The sequence below is a fragment of the Xenopus laevis genome, chromosome 1S, assembly GCF_017654675.1.
Source record: "Xenopus laevis strain J_2021 chromosome 1S, Xenopus_laevis_v10.1, whole genome shotgun sequence".
Lineage (NCBI taxonomy): Eukaryota > Metazoa > Chordata > Amphibia > Anura > Pipidae > Xenopus > Xenopus laevis.
In genome coordinates this window covers 193,241,627-193,264,305 of record NC_054372.1, presented here as the reverse complement: position 1 = coordinate 193,264,305, position 22,679 = coordinate 193,241,627, and the positions used below count along the sequence as shown (strand labels likewise).

Below are 22,679 nucleotides of genomic sequence, written 5' to 3'. Positions count from 1 at the left end.
AGCTTAGCTTCTCAACAGCCAATCAGAGCCCACTGAGCATGTGAGTGTCACAGACACTTTCCAAGATGGTGACCCCCTGTGACAAGTTTGAAGTCCTGGATCATTGCTGCTATTGACAAGCTCAAACTTTAGCCTCGTGCAATAAATTCAGTATATTAAATATGCAATTTTTAGCCATATTAGGGTTTAGTTCTCCTTTAAGCATATAGATTCTCCAAGCTTTTACCAATAAATATCAATGTCAGGTTACAGTTTTTTCCTATGGCCAATCCCCTGACATTAGTTGACTTTCTTTCAACCAGGCTATCGGGAATGCCAAAACAACCCGCAACGACAACAGCAGCCGATTTGGAAAGTACATTCAGATTGGGTTTGACAAACGATATCATATCATCGGTGCCAACATGAGGACTTACCTTCTTGAGAAATCACGGGTTGTTTTCCAGGTGTGTGTCTTAACGTACAAGCATTAGAGAGTCTGAGTCAAAGCCTCAGTCATTCTAATAGGCCAAAAAATTGCTTTATGGCAGGATTCACCATGAAAAAAAAGCAAACATAGGATAATCATTAGATCTGTCTATAAGGGCAGAGACACATGCTCAGATTTGGGAGATTAGTTGCCCAGCGACAAATTTCCACTTCTTCGGGGCGACTTATCGCCCCAAACTGCCTCTTGCCGGATAGAATGTAAATTGCAGGTGGGATGGCAATCGGTGCGCTTCGTTTTCCGAAGTTGCCTCACAAGGAAACTTTGGGCGACTTCGGAAAAGTTCTCCAAGTGCCATCCCACCGCCGATTTAGATTCTACCTGGCGGGAGGCAGTTCGAGGAGATTAGTTGCCCCAAAGAACTGGAGATTTGACTCTGGGCGACTAATCTCCCTGAATCTGAGCTTGTGTCTCTGCCCTAAGGGTTGCAAATTGCTGAATACTTTGGCATACCCTGGAAATACTCTCTTCGGCATCTGTATAGAAATGTTTTTTTTTCACATATATATCAAGACAGCCATATAAAGCTGAGGATCACAATGGCTGCAATCAGATTGCACTTCAAGATTTTTTAAATTCCTTCACTTTCCATCGGCTATGATGGAATTTTAAACAGTTTTCTGACAAACCGTTGATCAGTAGGAGAACGCAGAGCAGTTACTGACTCGCATCGGAACAAAGTCTTCTCGCTTGCCAGAAGTAGAGCCATTCAGAATATATATTATGTTGGACCATTTCGCATGAGTTGCTGGGGCAGCTGCCATTTGCAGAAGGTTATGTAGCAGTTAGCTCTCTCCTCTACTGTGGAACATGAGGGGTAATTGTTATATGACAGATATTATAGCTTTAACATTGTTGAAAGGGGAATTGAGGTTTAGAGCCAGAGCGTTAGCTAAGCTTCTTCTTAATATTTGGCAAGTTTAAAGTAGCAGTGCCATCGAAACAACAAGATTAAAATCACACAATTTATTTAATTCATGAAATATTCAGTAAAGTAGATTAGTGTCGGGAGAAAGTAATATAGATAACTGTATTCTAAATAACTATAATAAAGCAGGATGGGAGTCTATTTCAGAACCTGTGCCACTGGGACAGAATGTTCTGTTATACAGATAGCTAGAATCTCAGCTGCCATAAAGCAGGACAGGACTGCTGCTTACAATGGGGATCAGATAGGATCTGTGCAGCCACTGGGACAGAATGCTCTGTTATACAGATAGCTAGAATCTCAGCCATAAAGCAGGACAGGACTGCTGCTTACAATGGGGATCAGATAGGATCTTTGCAGCCACTGGGACAGAATGCTCTGTTATACAGGTAGTTTGACATTTATTTTATATAGAGTATACTTTACCTAAAATAAATGTCCAATCTGTGGCCTTTCAGATTAAAATACAAACTCCCAGCACTTTGGATTTTATTGGCTGGACTGTGTGTAGTTGATCCAGCGTCTGAGGGGTCACCCCCTCGCCTTGTAGTGTCCAGTTTGGGCTTTATTCACAAAACCCATGTGACCAGAATACTAACTAATATCAATCCATCAGAATCTTACTTTCATATTTTTTTCAGGAACAAGAGCTCATTTGGTATTGGTTGCTAGTGTGTGTTACTTCATAGAAACATTTACTTCTCTACCATGTTATAAAGTTGCCATTTCATTTTCAGGCTGACATGGAAAGGAACTACCATATTTTCTACCAGCTCTGTGCGTCTGCAGGCTTGCCCGAGTTCTCTGAGCTGTCACTGGGTAAGTAATCATTTACGGCTCAGCTCTTCCCTTGGAATAAACGAGTCCTTCGTAGCAGAAACAAACTTGCCAGTATTCATTATTGTGTCATTTTCAGTAATTAAACTCTATACATTTGTGTTTGGATATAATGAAACCAGGACAGCCATTATTCAATCATTAATAACTTTGACAATGGATACATCTTGCTTTATCTTTAATTAGGGCAAATTGCAGCTTGCTGAGACCAATTAATATGGCATTGATTCCAACAATAGCAGATATGAGTTCTGGGTAATCATTCTGGCTGCCTACACTTACCATTATTATTATTGGGTAGGGGACTGGGCCTGTTACAAGTATAATGTGTTTCTTGCATGCACAGTAGGTGAGATTTACCTTCAGCAAATCCAAAGAAACCATATAAAATGGTGGATACTTAACTGTAGCCTCTTAGCTGCTCCTCATATGTAGGTGAGTTTTACCTTCACTCAGGGCTGCCATTTGTAATCGTGGGGCCCGGCCACATACTAGTTTGTAGGGCTTTTTCCCAAAGGGCCCTAATATTTAGCGCACAAGTTACATAGGTCCCCTATATAAATGCATCCTATATAATAAAGTTGAAGTGTCTCTGCGTCCAGTCCCTGTGTCCGTGGGATTGCGCTACTGCGCACGTGCCCCACGGACCGTCTCTGGCAAATTTAAACTCTAAAATGGGTGAGTCTCATGTACCACAGCTCCCTCCCCTCCACCGAAAGGCCCAGGCTGCCCAAGCTGGCGAGTTCCGGGTGCGCCTGTTCAAGGGCTCGGAGAAGCTCAGTTAGTTGTTTATAGTCATAATAATGGTCGTGCGTCTCCGAGTAATCCAACATGTCTTTCTTAGTGGCGGAGGGACACACTGGGCACACAACAGAGCGCACAGGCAGGGAAAAGCCGGGTTATCCATACTGCTGTACTCACACTAACCAGTGGCGAATACCACACACCTGCTCCACAAGCCCCACTTCCGCTCTGCGCCTAGCAACCGCGCTGACATTCGCATTTCCTTAGTTGTGCCCCACTTCCTGTCTTCCCAGTGCACCCGTCGAACTGTGTTCTATGCCCCGTTTCCGTCCTTGTTCTAGAGCCAGACCTGCGTTCCAGTCAAAGTTCTACCAATCCATTTCCGGTGTGTGGATGACAACAGAGACGCACGCTTTACTTTTAATCTCCGCCCCCCCGCAGGAAAAAAAAAATAGCTGCCAATTCCTGACCAATGCGTTGCTAATAATAGGACCGCCATCTGCTGGAAACTGCCGTGGAGTAAAAAGTCTCCTTTAGATAAGAACACAAGTTGGTATCCCCTTATGTATATCCTGCATCCTATCCTATATCCTATATCCTATCCTATATAATAAAGTTGAAGTGTCTCTGCGTCCAGTCCCTGTGTCCGTGGGATTGCGCTACTGTGCACGTGCCCCACGGACCGTCTCTGGCGAATGTTTGACTACATATGTTCTAATGTCTAGTATATACATAAATCAGTAAATGTACCAAAAAATTAAAGTGTTTTAAAGAAAAGACAATATAATGTACTTGTGCCCTGCACTGGAAAAACCTGAGTGTTTACTTCAGAAAAACAAGTATAGTTTATATAAACAAGCTGCAGTGTAGCCATGGGGGCAGCCATTCAAGCACAGGATACACAGTAGATAACAGATAAGTACTACTATAGTTTATATAAACAAGCTGCTGTGTAGCCATGGGGGCAGCCATTCAAGCACAGGATACACAGTAGATAACAGATAAGTACTACTATAGTTTATATAAACAAGCTGCTGTGTAGCCATGGGGGCAGCCATTCAAGCACAGGATACACAGTAGATAACAGATAAGTACTACTATAGTTTATATAAACAAGCTGCTGTGTAGCCATGGGGGCAGCCATTCAAGCACAGGATACACAGTAGATAACAGATAAGTACTACTATAGTTTATATAAACAAGCTGCTGTGTAGCCATGGGGGCAGCCATTCAAGCACAGGATACACAGTAGATAACAGATAAGTACTACTATAGTTTATATAAACAAGGTGCCATGTAGCCATGAGGGCAGCCATTCAAGCACAGGATACACAGTAGATAACAGATAAGTACTACTATAGTTTATATAAACAAGGTGCCATGTAGCCATGAGGGCAGCCATTCAAGCACAGGATACACAGTAGATAACAGATAAGTACTACTATAGTTTATATAAACAAGGTGCCATGTAGCCATGAGGGCAGCCATTCAAGCACAGGATACACAGTAGATAACAGATAAGTACTACTATAGTTTATATAAACAAGCTGCAGTGTAGCCATGGGGCAGCCATTCAAGCACAGGATACACAGTAGATAACAGATAAGTACTACTATAGTTTATATAAACAAGCTGCTGTGTAGCCATGGGGGCAGCCATTCAAGCACAGGATACACAGTAGATAACAGATAAGTACTACTATAGTTTATATAAACAAGCTGCTGTGTAGCCATGGGGGCAGCCATTCAAGCACAGGATACACAGTAGATAACAGATAAGTACTACTATAGTTTATATAAACAAGCTGCTGTGTAGCCATGGGGGCAGCCATTCAAGCACAGGATACACAGTAGATAACAGATAAGTACTACTATAGTTTATATAAACAAGGTGCCATGTAGCCATGAGGGCAGCCATTCAAGCACAGGATACACAGTAGATAACAGATAAGTACTACTATAGTTTATATAAACAAGGTGCCATGTAGCCATGAGGGCAGCCATTCAAGCACAGGATACACAGTAGATAACAGATAAGTACTACTATAGTTTATATAAACAAGGTGCCATGTAGCCATGAGGGCAGCCATTCAAGCATAGGACACATAGTTGATACCTGATATTTTGATATTTTACTGATTTTGATAGGCTGGTAATGTTTTTTGGGTACACATAAAGGTTTATGTACGACCTATGAGAAGCTTTACTAGTGAATGGAGTTACGTTTATCTGCAATCCAAATTCAGCAAATGAACCAAGCAAAGACCTTTGACATAGTGATAAGTGGATTGAACTAAAAGCAATACAGCAACATGGCCTTTATTAATATATCCCCCGAACAGTGTAGGTCTCTATAAAAAGATATTGCATAAAACAGCTCATATGTAAAACCCTGCTTCATGTAAATAAACCATTTTCATAATAATATACATTTATAGTAGTATGTGTCATTGGGTAATCATAAATAGAAAATTGCCATTTTAAAAAATAAGGGCTGCCCCCTTGGATAGGAGGATTCACTGTGCACACAAACATACCAAACATGCTAGGTCACATGAGCCAATTAAAAGACAGAGTTGTGTATTTTGCTTCCACACTTCTTCCTGTTACAGTTAGAGCTGCAGTATTTCTGGTCAGGTGATCTCTTCCTGTTACATTTAGAGCTGCAGTGTTTCTGGTCAGGTGATCTCTTCCTGTTACAGTTAGAGCTGCAGTATTTCTGGTCAGCTGATCTCTCAGGCAGCACACAGACCATCACAAAATTGGGGTTCAAGGCAAGAGATGTAAAAGGACAATATTTACTTAAATATATATACCAGTTTGATAAGCTCATTTAATATGCCACTTAATATGATATAAACTATATGTTGCTTAAATATTCTTTTAATTTACATAAATGTAAAGTTTTATAGAAATTTGGCCCTAAATCTAGCCATCCACCACCCTGTATCTTCATGGACTTGTATGAAATATCCCTAGCTGTTTCTTTACCTCTGTTCTTGCAGAATCTTTATCCAGGGGGACCATCAGTTTGGGAATTGGTCCTTTAGGTACTGTGCAAATAGAACACTTGGTTGCCACATGGCTCTGAAAATCTGCTTTTTGGTCCTTGCAATAATGGGGTGTTGAGTTTTTTATTTTGCAAGGACTTCTTTCCATTTTCACCTAGGTACTCTGGTTTCATCCCACAACCCAATACTGGCATGTTAATTGGTTACTGACTTTAGATTGTGAGCTCCTCTGTGACAGGGAATGATGTGATTGATGTATAATCTCTGTAAAGTGATTTGTAAATGTGTCAGTACTATATAAATACTGTATATTAAATAATATACGTGATCTCTTTACCTCCCTGATGGGTAGTCCTGTCATTTCCTTTTACTTGGCTGCCCAATGCGAGCCTGAACTAAACATAAATCATTTCTACAGTGGAAGGAAAATGTTTCAGTTATTTAAATGAAGTGGATTATAAATAGTTCCTTTTGGTTTATTAATCTAATACTCAGCATGTGTGTCTTTGTGTTTTGCTATGGTTCTTGTTTAAGATGAAGATCCGTAATCACATATTATGCAGTTTTCAGCATTTTTCATTTATGGTGAAGATCACACTGTTCTATTAAAGGGATCCAGTCATCAGAAAACATGTTTTTTTCAAAACGCATCAGATAATAGTGCTACTCCAGCAGAATTCTGCACTGAAATCCATTTCTCAAAAGAGCAAACAGATTTTTTTATATTCAATTTTGAAATTTGACATGGGGCTAGACATTTTGTCAATTTCCCAGCTGCCCCTGGTCATGTGACTTGTGCCTGCACTTTAGGAGAGAAATGCTTTCTGGCAGGCTGCTGTTTTTCCTTCTCAATGTAACTGAATGTGTCTCAGTGGGACACGGGTTTTTACTATTGAGTGTTGTTCTTAGATCTACCAGGCAGCTGTTATCTTGTGTTAGGGAGCTGTTATCTGGTTACCTTCCCATTGTTCTTTTGTTTGGCTGCTGGGGGGAAAGGGAAGGGGTTGATATCACTCCAACTTGCAGTACAGCAGTAAAGAGTGATTGAAGTTTATCAGAGCACAAGTCACATGACTTGGGGCAGCTGGGAAATTGACAATATGTCTAGCCCCATGTCAGATTTCAAAATTGAATATAAAAAAATCTGTTTGCTCTTTTGAGAAATGGATTTCAGTGCAGAATTCTGCTGGATCAGCATTATTAAATGATTCATTTTAAAAAAATTTTTTTTCGCATGACAGTATCCCTTTAATGAGATGTGAATTCTTTTTTTGGCTGGAGATGGGTTCATAAAAAGCTATAAATGACGTTTCAGAGTGGTTACTATAACCAGTAGGTAAGGCTATGATAAGTTCTCTGAAAGCACACAGCTGCCTCTAACACTGTGGGTCAAGGCCCTATAAAATGGGTTTTGACGTTAAGTGTGGGTCACCAATAGGGTTGCCACCTTTTATAAAAAATGTTACCGGCTGCTGGGGGCGGGGCCTCAAAGGGGCGGGATGTGACGTCAAAAGGGGCGGGTGTGACGTCAAAAGGGGGTGGGACCACGCCACGACACCAGAAGAGGCAAAAAAAAAGGTAAGTTGCAGGGGATTGGGGGCGATTGGGGGTAGGCCGAGGGCTCCTTTTGATCGTATTACAAATTTACCGGCAGTTACATTGCCAGTAAATACCGGCCCCGGCCTTGGCAGGTATTTTACCAGCTAGGCCGGTAAAATACCGGCCAGGTGGCAACCCTAGTCACCAAAATCCCCTTTAATCAATAATAATGCTAGCAAATATGGAATTAAATCATCTGGAACCCATTGGAAAAATCTATAGAGCTCTTCAGGTGTAACATTACATGACAGAAGAAAGCAGTTCCAAGCTAAAGCAAAAGCTGAAAGCAAAAGCTGAAGAGTATTAGGTTGGTTACTGATGATCTTTAGCTTTAGCTGAAGTATCAGACTGTCTAGGTGGGATGAGACCTATGGAGAAAATGCACCACTTTTAAGAAACTGAGTTGAAATGACTACTTACATTGTGGGTCTAAACTCTACTAAAAATGAAAGACTCTCATGTTATAGAGTTCCCAGTCTAGAAGCAAAATGCAGAACTTTGGGTATAAATGTGTGGCCTATCTATCCTGAGATAAGTGTTTTTGGAACCAACAGTAATTGAGTCCAGTCTAGTCTGCAGAATATTGGAAGATTAAGTATTTTTGAGATATTGCTCTTGCAGTCTTGTAGGTGGGGCTAATTAGTTTAAGAGCAAGTTAACTAAATTATAAGGAAATATTTTTGGTATTTTAAGGAATATTGTGAATAATGTGTTTATGGATTCTATACATTTCAAAACTTTTTTTTGTATTTTAGATTTTACTCTGCTCTTTATCTGATAACAAGTTAACATGATATGTTATTGTATGAAGCAGTGATTACATTTACCCTGCTGTACTTTATTGCATTTACAGAATGGGCTCCTGCAAACAGGGCCGGCCCTAGGCCTATTGTACCAATTGGGCCCAATAGGGCCCCGCACCTCTGGGGGCCCTGCACCACAGGGCAGCACAGATAATATTTCCCTCAGCACATGATGCTGCCTGGCCTGCCCCCAACTTTGAGAGTCCAGCCCATCCCCAAATCCATAGGTCCAGCCCACCCCCAACTCTGATAAGCCAGCCTATCCCCCAACTCCATAGGTATAGCCTGCCCCCAACTCTCATAGGCCCAGCTTTCCTCCAACCTTGATATGCCCTTCCTGCCCCCAATCCAACCAAGCCTGCTCCCAAGCTGAATCGGCCCAGCCTGCCCCAAACTAATTGGCCCGGTCCACTCTCCTATTTCCTCCCTCTCTCTCTCTTACCCTGTGTGCCCCTATTATGTGCCCCTATTTCATCCCTCTCACTCTCTTACCTTGTCTACCCCTTTCCTTTCTATTTTGTGCCTGTATGCCCTTATTTTCCTAAATACTTGGTGTGTCAGTAGCCAGCAACACTTTGTCTAGGGGCCCCGCCAACATGGTCCCAATTGGGCCCCACATTTGATAGGATCAGCCCTGCCTGCAAATGCATGGAGGCACACCTCTAAAAATGTCTAAAACAGTATCAGGGATGTTGAGGGGATGCAGAGATTTGCAGTTTAATAATACCTAACGGGCGACATGCTGGATTTCTCTATGTATTTACTGAAAGAATTTAACATTTATTACACCATAAAAACATGTATTTTGTGCTGTTATCTTTATGATCCCCTCAAGGGGCCTCTTTGACACCTGGGACAAATTCCTTTTCCTTTACCCCAAAATGAATGTCCTCATGACTGATTTTTTTTCAATCAGAACCATACCTTTTCTCCCACAGCTGAAGCCGAGGAGTTTTTTTACACCAACCAGGGAGGTGATCCTATTATTGATGGAGTGGATGATGCTGAAGACTTTGAGAAGACGAGACAGGCTTTCACACTTCTGGGTAAGGAGGAATGTTTAGTTGCACTTGTCATAAACATTTTTCATTATGAGCTATCTGTCTATGACATTCCACAGCTTGTTACTTTTCTGTTCATTCCTGATTTCATCTTCTGGCTTATCATCAATACTGTTGCCTGGCTTGTAGTATATGTTTAAATGCCAGAGTTCCAGAATTCTGCAGAATTAAAAGGTCACTTATACAAAAACCTTGAAGACTGAAAATTGAAGACATCTTCCAAATTGTCTTAGAATATCTCAAAGTTCAAATAAAATTCTGCAGAACTAAAAGTTCAATTATGCAAAAGCCTTGAAGATTGAAAAACGAAGACCACGTCCAAATTGTCTCAGAATATCTCAAGGCTCAATTAAAATTCTGCATGCCCAAGTTGAATGCACAGGGCTTCTCTTGCCTCAGGTACCATAATTTTAAGAGCCAAAATTTCAGTTTTTAAAGGAGAACTCAAACCCCCCACAGATAAAAACCCCTACACAGTACCCCACATAGTCCCCCTCCCTGCTCTCCCCATGCATAGGTGATAACATCTATAAGTGACACTAAGCCTATACTCACCTATAAGTGCAGAGTAAGTGCAGCAGAGCTCATGGGCGCCATCTTCCTGCTCTTCGGTAATCTTGGGGTCCTTTTCCTTTCCTTTGGCAATTTCTGAAGGGACATTGCAGTTGCTATGAATTGCTCCAACTACAACTGCTCCAACTGCACATGCTCCAATACAGAGCTCACTTCCCAGAGAAATCCAAAGAGCTAGAAGATGGCACCCACGAGCTCCACTGCACTTACTCGGCAAGTAATGGATTAGGGGCACTTATAGATGTTATCACTTATGCAGGGGGAGAGCAGGGACTAGGGTTGCCACCCGGCCGGTATTTTACCAGCCTAGCCTGCCCCCAATCCCCTGCAACTTACCTTTTTTTTTGCCTCTTCTAGCGTCCGCGTCTCCGTCGTGTGGCCCGTCCCTTTTGACGTCACACCCCGCCCCTTTTGACGTCACACCCCGCCCCTTTCAGGCCCCCCCCCCCAGCAGCCGGTAAAATTTTTTATAAAAGGTGGCAACCCTAGCAGGGAGGGAAGACTATGTAGGTTACTGGGTAGGAGTTTTTATTAGTACGGGGGCAGGCCCGGATTTGCGGCAAGGCCGCATAGGCCCGGGCCTACGGCGGCAAAGAAATAGGGGCGGCATGCCGCCCAGCCGCCGTTCAACTGCACAAGCGTTTTTTCGCCGGCGCGCTGGGAAGGCGGGCGCTAGGACCGCGCGGCCGCCTGGTCGGCCTAGGGGCGCCCAGAAGTGAAATCCGGCGCTGTACGGGGGTTGAGCTCTTGTGCAAAGAGTTCAATGGTGCTTTCTGCACTAGCAATGTGACCCCTGTCAGTGTGAAAAAGGTGTTAAAGGGGGTAACATGAGCATGACTGATTGGGCACATAGTTACATAGTTAAATTGGGTTGAGAAAAGACAAAGTCCATCAAGTTCAACCCCTCCAAATGAAAACCCAGCCCCATACACACACCCCTCCCTACTTTTAATTAAATTCTATATACCCATATCTATACTAACTATAGAGCTTAGTATCACAATAGCCTTTGATATTATGTCTGTCCAAAAAATCATCCAAGTCCCTCTTATAGTCATTAACTGAATCAGCATCACAACATCACCCGGCAGTGCATTCCACAACCTCACTGTCCTGACTGTGATGAACCCCCTACGTTGCTTCAAATGAAAGTTCTTTTCTTCTAGTCTGCCTATGCATGCACTATGCAACTCTTTACATTTTTCTTCAAGCCACAGGGACAGTTAAGTAGAACTTCCCTATCACATCACACAGAACGAGGCAGAGACCAAGCTGCACTTTACGTGACTGAAAAGGAAATTTATTATAAGAAAAATGTTTTCCATTTTAAGACTGATGGCCAGAGGCAGCCGGCTTGATGTGACATTAATTTTGTATATGATCCCGGCTATAACATTGTCTTGCTGATCAACGTCAAACAGCAGTGAGTGGTGACATGCTCATAAAATGTTCATAGCCGCCTCTCGCACGGAAAGAAGCCTTCAGCCAGGGAACCGGTGCCCAGGGACAAGCAATAGGAGATTCAGATCTCCATTAAGGAGAATGAAGTGATGGCATGTTAAAAATAGCAAGTAAATCTACTTCTGGCTTATAAAGGAGAGCTACACTATAAAAAAAATAGTTTTTTACTTGACAGACTTAAAAATCACCTGTGAGAGATGTTCCCCTTGTGACAGGGCCCTAATAGTTTTCTGTAGGAGGTCACTTGTCTTTGGACCCATGATTCATCCAGCTGCTGCTTAAGCTCCTGAGACTGAATAATATCATTTCTACACTGCACTATAGCAATTCTTTCATTTTCAAACTTGCAACAGACTGATCATCCACTGACTGGATGCTATTGGCAAATACACACGCAAGTACTTACTGCACTAACGAGTCATAACAACAGTAGATTATACCTTTTGGGAGCAATGGGCCAGATTCAATTTAGTGAGAAAAATGTATCTCATGGTTTATCACAAAAAAAGTCATAGACTAGATTCAATTCGAGGAGAAAAAACTTTTATCCAAATTCATTTCCAGTTTTTCCCCATAGACTTCTCACGTGATAAATAGTGATAAATTAATTGTATCTCAAATTCAGTGATCCCCAATCAGTAGCTCGTGAGTAACATGTTGCTCTCCAACCCTTTGGATGTTGCTCTCAGTGTCCACAAAGCAGGTGTTTATTTTTGAATTCCAGGCTTGGAAGCAAGTTTTAATTGCATAAAAACTAAGTATAGTGCCAAGTACAGCCTCCTGTAGGCTGCCAGTCCACAAAGGGGCTACCAAATAGCCAATCACAGGCCTTATTTGGCATCCACAGGAACATTTTTTATGCTTGTGTTGCTCCCCAACTCTTTTTACATTTGAATGTGGCTCACGGGTAAAATTGAATCTGTGAGTTTTCACATGATAAACCTTTTTCTCACTGAATTGAATCAGACCCAATATGTGATGTATCCTGTATCCTTTCCTTATGACCAGCAAAATTGTGTGTCCTTGACGTCTCATTGGTTTCCAATGTAAACAGACATGAGCATAAATAAAGGTGTTTTTCTACCCTGGCAGGAGTGAAGGAGTCTCATCAAATGGGCATCTTTAAGATTGTGGCTTCCATTCTGCATCTTGGAAATGTTGCAATTCAGTCAGAGCGGGAAGGGGAATCGAGTAACCTGTCGGTTAGTGATGTGTTTTTTTTCTACACGAACAGCATTCTAGTAATAATAAATATATGTTATAGTGTGATATTATTAATATTGCTGCATATTGATGCTGCATTTTCCTAAACCAAGGGTCCTCAACCTTTTATACCCGTGAGCCACATACAAATGTAAAAATAAGTTGGAGAGCCACATAAGCACCCGGAGGTGCCAGAAAATTGTGATTTGCTATTGGTAGTCCATATGTGGGCTGTCAGAGCCTACAGGAAGCTCTTTTTGGAAGTATATGTGGTTTTTATGCAACGAAAGCTTGTGTTCAAGCTTGGAGATCAAAAAAAACCTGCTTTGAGGCCAATGGGAGCATCATCCAATGGGATTGGTGAGTTAAATGTTGCCACTGGTTGGGGACCGCTGCCCTAAACTATATATCTATATATCTAACCCTCCCAAGTCTCCAAGTCAATTGCTTGCTGACTGTAAGTAATGCAGGCCAATAAAGAGCACTAATATATATATATATATATATATATATATATATATATATATATATATATATATATATATATATATATATATAGATCTAGATCTAGATCTAGATCTATAGATCTAGATCTAGATCTAGATCTAGAGATCTAGATCTAGAGCTATATACACTAAATTACAAGACTAGTGAAATGGGAACAAATAGACACGAAGAAGAACTGGGGAGCTGTAGGGACTGCAGGAGTGAGTGTGAGTGAGTTTTTAAAGGAGAACTCAAACCCCCCACAGATAAAAACCCCTACACAGTACCCCACATAGTCCCCCTCCCTGCTCTCCCCATGCATAGGTGATAACATCTATAAGTGACACTAAGCCTATACTCACCTATAAGTGCAGAGTAAGTGCAGCAGAGCTCATGGGCGCCATCTTCCTGCTCTTCGGTAATCTTGGGGTCCTTTTCCTTTCCTTTGGCAATTTCTGAAGGGACATTGCAGTTGCTATGAATTGCTCCAACTACAACTGCTCCAACTGCACATGCTCCAATACAGAGCTCACTTCCCAGAGAAATCCAAAGAGCTAGAAGATGGCACCCACGAGCTCCACTGCACTTACTCGGCAAGTAATGGATTAGGGGCACTTATAGATGTTATCACTTATGCAGGGGAGAGCAGGGACTAGGGTTGCCACCCGGCCGGTATTTTACCAGCCTAGCCTGCCCCCCAATCCCCTGCAACTTACCTTTTTTTTGCCTCTTCTAGCGTCCGCGTCTCCGTCGTGTGGCCCGCCCCTTTTGACGTCACAACCCCGCCCCTTTTGACGTCACACCCCGCCCCTTTCAGGCCCCCCCCCCAGCAGCCGGTAAAATTTTTTATAAAAGGTGGCAACCCTAGCAGGGAGGGAAGACTATGTAGGTTACTGGGTAGGAGTTTTTATTAGTACGGGGGCAGGCCCGGATTTGCGGCAAGGCCGCATATATATATATATATATATATATATATATATATATATATATATATATATATATATATATATATAGATCTAGATCTAGATCTAGATCTAGATCTAGATCTATATACACTAAATTACAAGACTAGTGAAATGGGAACAAATAGACATGAAGAAGAACTGGGGAGCTGTAGGGACTGCAGGAGTGAGTGTGATGTTTGTGCTTCAGGTGAAAAACCAAATGAAATATACTTACCAAACTGTGACTGCTGCTAATTTTGTGGTAGTTATTGAAATGTATTATTCTACCTACAAGTTGGACTGCAATTCCTAGTACAGATATTGGATCCGTTATCAGGAAACCTGTTATCCAGAAAGCTCAGAATTACGGAATGGCCGTCTCCCATAGACTCCATTTTATCCAAATAATCCAAAAGATTCCTTTTTTCTGTGTAATAATAAAACAGCAGATTGTACTTGATCCCAACTAAGATATAATTAATCCTTATTGGAGGCAAAACCAGCCTATTGGGTTTATTTAATGTTTACATGATTTTCTAGTAGACTTAAGGTATGAAAATCCATATTACAGAAAGATCAGTTATAGGAAGACCGTAAGTCCCAAGCATTCTTGAAAACAGGTCCCATATCTGTACTATGGTAGGCAATAAATCAATAGTTGGGCTGATATTATAAGTCAGAATGTAGTTCCTGACCTGGCCAATAAACCCTCAGTTCACCACTTTTCTGCCCATGTGACATCACCCCTCAATGTCCCTGTGATGTCACTGAACCTGTCCCTCTCCTGTGGCAACCCAATTTAGTGCCCACCGACTGCTAAAGTTTCAAAAACAACTAAAGGGCACCATATAAAGTGAACAACAGGGAGATTGTTCCTTCGCTCTGCCGATGCTAGAATAGTCAGAGACTCTGTCCTTCTCCCTGTGAGCTGTCATCAAAAGAGTCTAGTCCAGCCCACTGCTTGATTCAGAGACTCTGTCCTTCTCCCTGTAAGCTCTCATCAGAACAGTCTAGTCCAGCCCACTGCTTGATTCAGAGACTCTGTCCTTCTCCCTGTAAGCTCTCATCAGAACAGTCTAGTCCAGCCCACTGCTTGAGTCAGAGACTCTGTCCTTCTCCCTGTGAGCTCTCATCAGAACAGTCTAGTCCAGCCCACTGCTTGAATCAGAGACTCTGTCCTTCTCCCTGTAAGCTCTCATCAGAACAGTCTAGTCCAGCCCACTGCTTGAGTCAGAAACTCCCTGTCCCTCCCCATTAAGCTGCCAGGAGGCAAGTGAAGCATTAGCCTTGTTCCCAGTGGGGAGATCAATCAGTGGGATCTGGGGTGGCCTGTGGACCAAGTGATGGTGGGGAATGATAATGGCAAGTGGGCAGGAAGGACACAGTCAGGTAGTTTTTGTCTTAAAATCAACTTCTAGTATTTAGATTTTTTTAGACAATATGAAATTAGTTTATGGTATTTAATTTAGCTATGTTTTTTTGTTCTGTAGCTCACAGGCTTGGAATTTACACTGCTATATGAATGATAGGACTAGAGCAAAAAGTATTGGGATTTTGGTCAAACACAGAAACACAGAAATATCTTACAAGATATATTAAGCCAATGCCTGGATCGTATTTGCTCCATCTGCTGACTCCCAAATCAGTTTATAGGGACCCCAAATGTATCGCTAGCTGGGGTGGCCTTTGTGGGTGGATGCTTATTTGCTGTCTTTGAATATTCCCTAAACCAAAATAATAGTGAGCACTGTATCTGTTAAACTGGGTTACGGTGCCCTGAACTCCACTTCTTTTGGTATTAAAACAATTCACTTTCTTGTCTTCCAGAAAGGGGATAAGCACCTGAATCATTTCTGCAATTTACTTGGGCTGGAGCAAGACCAGATGCAACACTGGCTGTGCCACCGGAAGCTCATCACCACCTCCGAAACCTACGTGAAGACCATGTCAGCCGAGCAGGCCGTAAATGCGAGGAACGCCTTGGCCAAGCTCATCTATGCTCAGCTTTTCAATTGGATAGTGCAACATGTGAACAAAGCCCTGCACACCACCATAAAGCAACACTCCTTTATTGGGGTCCTTGACATATACGGGTAGGAATAAAATCTCTTAAATTGTGGGGGAAATGTGGGCACATGGGCAGAGTTTGAGTAACCAGTCAGATATTTGATTTTATTATTATAATTACACTAAACATTAAGGGGGTTATTTATTAAATTTGGAATGCCAAAACTAAAAAAATGTTTAAAAAAAAGTGATTCGGGAAAAAAATGCAAAAAAAAACATACGATTCAAATTTTCACTACATTTTTCCCTGTTTGTCCCTGATCCCATTAAATCATGCGTTTTCATCCAATTATGGATTCTAGTTTGGTGAGTCTTTTTTTATTAAAATACTAAAAAAAAATTTGGATTTTGATAAATATGCTCCTAAAACTAACTCCTTTTAAAGGATAAGTAAACCTTAAAAATAAGTGAATGTAAAATTGGTGAGGGGGCTATTCTAAGCACTTTTGCAATGTACATTAATTATTTATTTATTTTTAATTTCAAGATATTAAGGGATACATGTACTGTTAATATGAATGAATTTTGTTCCAACACCACCACCTGCTGGTCAGTTTCCCACCAGTCTGACCACCAAGTAGTCAAGGAAGTTGTCAGGAGAAAGAAAGAGGCTGCTCTGATGTTCTTCTGCTTAGGAAAGATTTGAGAGAGGTTTCTAATTATTTTCCTAAGCAGAAGAACATCAGAGCAGCCTCTTTCTTTCTCCTGACAACTTCTTGGTGGTCAGACTGGTGGGAAACTGACCAGCAGGTGGCGCTGTTGTAACAAAATTCAATCATATTAACAGTATATGTATCCCTTAATATCTTGGAATGAAAAAATAAATAAATTATGAATGTACATTACAAAAGTGCTTAGAATAGCCTCTCATCAATTTTACCTTCACTTATTTTTAAGGTTTACTTATCCCTTAAGTGCTACTACACTGGGTTTAGTTAACCCTTTGTTACCACATAACCCTATGCCTACATGGCCTCTATGTAATAGGGCATTTTCAACAACATTATGTAGTGTTTTACAGATCTTAAATATTCTAATTCCTGACCAACATTATCCTACTGTTAGATGTTGTTACATATTTATCAAGGGTCGAATTTCGAATTGAAAAAACGTCGAGATTCGAATTCAAAAAGACCAACCGAAATTAAAAGTTTTTTTTTTTGGTCAATTCGCTTTCGATCGAATATGTCCGTATTTGAATCGTACAAATCAAAGGAATAGCGCATTTCGATCGAATTTGATTCAAAGTTTTTCCCCAAAAAAAACTTTGATTTTTTTAAAGTCCACCAATTGACTCCAAATAGGTTCTAGGTCGGAGGTCCCCCATAGGCTAAAACAGCAATTCGGCAGGTTTTAGATGGCGAATGGTCAAAGTTGAATTTTTGAATCTTTTTCAAATTCGAATCGAAACAGCGACCACAGCGAAAGAAGAGAGCTCCAAATGCAATACTATAAAAATATGTTTATTTAGAAGTTTATTTAGAAGAAAAATTGCACTCACATCAAGGCAAATGAAGAAAAGATTCATCAAACCCCCTTCAGCCTCAACGTGCCTCAATTAGATCTTGAGCAAAACATGTTGAGGTTGAAGATAATTTTCAAATGTTGATGAGTCTTTTCTTCAATTGCTTTGACGCGAGTGCAATTTTAACTTCTAAATAAACATTTTTTATAGTATTACACTTGGAGCTCTCCACTTTTGTAGTTTCACATATGTAGCCCCAGCCATAGGGTGTACAGCATAAGAGAATTTATAAAAATTAAATTAAGCCTAACGAGTTTTGTGCCTAATGGGGTACTTACTCATAGGGGCAAATTCACTAAACGACGAAGCGCCTAACGCTAGCATGAATACGCCAGCGTAGCGCATTTTCGTTAATTCGCCGATTCACTAACGGACGCTGGCGTAAATTCGCTAGTGTTACTTCGCACCCTTACGCCTGGCGAATTTGCGCAACGGACGTAACTACGCAAATTCCCTAACGCGCAAATTATTCTGAACGCTACCTTTTACGCCAGACTTCCTTCACCACCTCAGACCAGGCGAAGCGCAATAGAGTAGATAGGGATTGCTTCAAAAAAAGTTACAAATTTTTCTAAGTCCCAAAAAACGCTGGTGTTTTTTCATTTGTTATGGGTGATAGGCTGAAAAAGATCGAAAAAAATTTTGGGGCTCCCCTCCTTCCCCCCCTAACATTTCATAACTCATGGCACCTTAACTATACAGTGGGCACATGTGTAGGGCAAAATAACAATTTTATTTGCTGTTTTGAAGGTTTCCCAGGCTTGTGTAGTGATGCTACATATTCCTCCATTGTAACTTGAATTTGGCGCCGTATGCAAATTAAGCATCGCTAGCATAACTTCGCTTTGCTTGGCGAATTAACGCTAGCGCAACTTCGCAACCTTACGCTTCCCCTAAACGCAACTTCGGATTTTAGTGAATTTGCGTAGTGCTGACGAAAATACACCTGGGGAAGTGAGGCGAAGCGGACGCTGGCGCAATTACGAATCTTAGTGAATGTACATAGTCATTGTAAATCTTCACACCACTGAAACACCTGATATATAAAGAATTTTAGTTGTCCTTTACTAATTTTACCAGCATCGCTGTACTGCTTCCCCCAGTGCTGCCCAACCTGGTTGGTGTTGCAGATCAGCCATTAATTCCTCAGAAATGGCATCAGTGCATAAATACTTGTTTCAATTGTGCAGCCCAGTAACGCAGCAGTGGGTTCTATAGGACCATGAAGGATCCAAATTACTTTGAAATAAAATTCCTGGCGTATTATAAAACTTGCCATCCTCGATTATCTCTATGGCTGACTGAGCTGACAGATCTGTATCTTACAGCTTTATGTCCCGGGGGCCATTCTCACGCCTCTGTCTGGACGTTTTCTTCTCAGTAACGTTTTCTTCTCAGTAAAATTTTTTCCATTCTCGGAAGATAGAAATGTTCCTCCGAGTGCTGTTGTATAACTGTGTGTATGCTGGGCGGTATGTTGGCATGTTCATTAGTGCATTATGTGCAACATTCTGTGTGCTGCCATTTTAACTGCGCACATCCAGGACCGCACAGCTTAGAGCAGGAGTCTTTTCCGATTCAAGTCGCCCAACATTTGTCCCAAAACCAAGTCACCAACATGTGAAAACATTGCTGTGTCAACCAGGTGTTCCCCCAAAATTTTTCTCTAATTGACCTCCAAGATGACCTTCCAGGAGTATCTAGGAAAGGCAGTAGTATAACTGATAGGGTTCAATCCTACAGCCGCAGGGGGGCACGCATTGAAACCAAGAACCTGCTCCACTGGGGGAACTGGGGTGGCAGGGGCCTGTGGTCTGGGCTGCAGGGAAAGAGGGGATCCATGATATGCCACTGCTTGCTATCCAAATATATGTTCTTAAATGGCCTTTAGGGCAACACTGGGTTTAATACCCACATAAGTGGTGTAAATGTAGTATAGAAAGGGGGGCAGACTATGCAGCCGTGGGGAGGCTGGGGTACGGCCTAGGGATGCACTGAATCCAGGATTCAGGATTCAGCCAGGATTCAACCTTTTTCAGCAGGATTCGGATTCCGCCGAACCGAATCCAAATCCTAATTTGCATATGCAAATTAGGGGCTGAGAGGGAAATCGTGTGACTTTTTGTCACAAAACAAGAAAGTAAAAAATGTTTTCACCTTCCCACCCCTAATTTGCATATGCAAATTAGGATTCGGTTCGGTATTGGGCCGAATCTTTTACAAAGGATTCGGGGGTTCGGCCGAAATCCAAAATAGTGGATTCGGTGCATCCCTAGTGCAGTCCAATGATTTCATTCCACCACTCAGCATCTTGCTGAACAAATGATAGAATTTAGCAGAGTAAATGATTATAGACACTTGAGACACTGCAGAATTGGGTGTGGGGGTGCAAAAACATCACAAAAAAAAAATCGATCTTTTATGTACATTTTTAGCTTGGAATTTCATTAATAACCCCAGAAAAGGTTGCGTTTGACTCTAGTAATGCTGAGACGCAGCGCCTGTACGGAGCAAGTAATTACACTTATCTCGGGAAGGAATAACAACTTCTGTGCATATTCTTCCTGCGCCCGCACTGTGATTAATGCAGGGGAATGGGAAGCATTGGAGGCGGCTGATAGGATGTGAACCTGATGGAAATAAGTAATAGACTCACAGTACGTGTGCATTATTTACCCAAGTCCAAAGCATAATAAAAACGAGAAGTCCATTATTTATCCCCCTTCCAGAATACAAAGTTTTCCTAAAATTCCAGCCAAATTAGGTTTAGGCCTACAGAGTCATTCGTACATCTGAAAATAATAGCTCATTTGATTTGCATTAACAATAACTGATATACAGTATATTGTATGTTCTATTCCCTGGGTATTACTGCTATACAGCCTTTAGTCTGGTTGTAAGATAAGAGAAAGCCGAACATCATATACACTAGTCTATCTAGTTCTCTGTAACCAATCAAGATGAGACTGGCCTGCTAGATTAACAGGGGATATCCCAGTACATAGGCCTGTGTAAATGTGGCCATAGATATAACAATTACGAACTTTCCTGGAAAAGGTTTGTTAAAAGACACACGTGTAGAGCTGAATCATCAGAAACAATAAAATCCTACCTGGATCTGACAATTCAGCACTTAAAGGAGAAGGAAACTCCTGAAGCAGTTTATTGCCAATAGATTAGCCACAATAGTACAAGCTATAACAGTATATTTATTCTGCAGAATGCTTTACCATAGGTGAGTAAACAGCTCTAGAAGTTGTCTGTTTGTTTAGGATAGCAGCTGCCATTTTAGCTTGGGGTGACATCACTTCCTGCCTGAGTCTCTCCCTGCTCAGGTTACAGCAGGGATGGGAGGAGGGAGAGAGAGAGTGGAACAAACTGAGCATGCTCAAGCCCTGGAGGATTAAGCTGAAAACAGGAAGTCTGATACAGAAGCCCATGAGTACACAATAGAAGGAAAGAAATGTGCTGTTTCTTTTGACAGAGGACTCAGAGCAGCATTACTTTGAGGGGTTACTGGTGTATTTATATAGACCTTTCTGATAAAGCTTACTTAGAGGTTTTAGCCTTTCCTTCTCATTTAACAATGGGCGATGTTTGGATGCCTTCAAAGGCACCTGATCAAAATGTTCTGCCTGGGCTGATCCACAAGCCTTCTGCCGATATTGGTCGGCTCTTCTCCTGCCATAAGGTGGCCATAGAAGTTACTATTACAATCTTTCCCGAAAAGATGTTTCCAGGAAATATCGTTAGTTTCAATACACACGTGTAGAGCTGAATCATCAGATATACATATAGAAACAATAGAATTCTACCTGTATCTGACTATTCAGCACTAACAATGGCCGATGTTCAGGTGCTTTCAAATGTGTCCGGTCAAAATTTTCCCGCCAGCCCAATCGACAAGCCGACCGATATCCAAGTCTTCTGCCGATATCGGTCGGCTTGTCTCCCACCATACACGCACCGAATATGGTACGGAAATTAATTCCATACAATAATATTGGTGCATGTATGGCCAACTTAACACCTTTTTGGCCTTCAACTTCTCTTATGTACCGGTAGTCATACAGATACTGTAAGCAATATGGCAGCTCCCACTCAAGTAAAAAGCACCTACAGTACTTAGTAATGCTGTGTGCAAGCTTCCATACCTGGTTTGTTTTCCTAGTTGTTATTTTCCTGTCTGTCAAACAGTTTCTGCCTGATTATTCAGCTAGTTCACTACAGCAGTGCATAAAACATTTATTTTATTGTTATCTGCAGGTTTGAAACCTTTGAAATAAACAGCTTTGAGCAGTTTTGCATCAATTACGCCAATGAGAAGCTGCAACAGCAGTTTAACTCGGTATGTATTGTCTTGCTGTTATATTTAGAGAAATGGAGCAGACTGTGCCCCTTGCTCAAATGATAACGACTGGAGATATAACGGGAATAAGCCAGAGAATGTGCACTAGCCTGGGACACTGGAGTCACCGTTGATTGTAACTGGCTAAATATACATGGCCACACTGGGCTAGTAGCAATATATAATGCCTGCCTATGGCTTCTCTTAATATAAGGCTCCTTTTTCAGAAATAACATTCTGTCTTCCTTTATATTCAGACAGTATACGGCAGTGTGGAGTAAAATCAACATCTGTCTTTGTATTTATGTTTCTGGCTTTGTCTGTTCCCAAACAGTAGAATTACCCTTCCCTCGCTTCCCAAGCTTTAGTCTTATGCTTCCTATACTGTAGTCTTGCCCTCCCAGGTCTCATCTTTTTCTACAAATCGTTCCAAACAAACTGCACTAACTCTGTAGTTTACTTTTTAATTTCGGGAGCACATCATAGGGTCTGTAAGCCAAAGCTCCTCAATAGTATACATAAATCTTGCCACTGACAGCACTCCAGGTTCCTTTACTTTAAAAATGGCTTTAATTGACCTATATCTGGGCAGCAAAAAGATTT

The 22,679-nt window shown here is 41.5% G+C and overlaps 1 protein-coding gene across 2 annotated transcripts in view; it reads left to right on the top strand.

Moving 5' to 3' along the window:
- Positions 1–22,679, top strand: part of myo5b.S (myosin VB S homeolog) — a 126,321-nt gene that overhangs the window by 53,268 nt on the left and 50,374 nt on the right. For both annotated transcript variants that reach the window (XM_041580639.1, XM_041580640.1), the window contains exons 6-11: positions 303–446; positions 2,153–2,234; positions 9,347–9,454; positions 12,596–12,705; positions 15,964–16,229; positions 21,995–22,076. In XM_041580639.1, the coding sequence (XP_041436573.1) occupies positions 303–446; positions 2,153–2,234; positions 9,347–9,454; positions 12,596–12,705; positions 15,964–16,229; positions 21,995–22,076 (792 nt within the window). The remainder of the gene's footprint in view (positions 1–302; positions 447–2,152; positions 2,235–9,346; positions 9,455–12,595; positions 12,706–15,963; positions 16,230–21,994; positions 22,077–22,679) is intronic.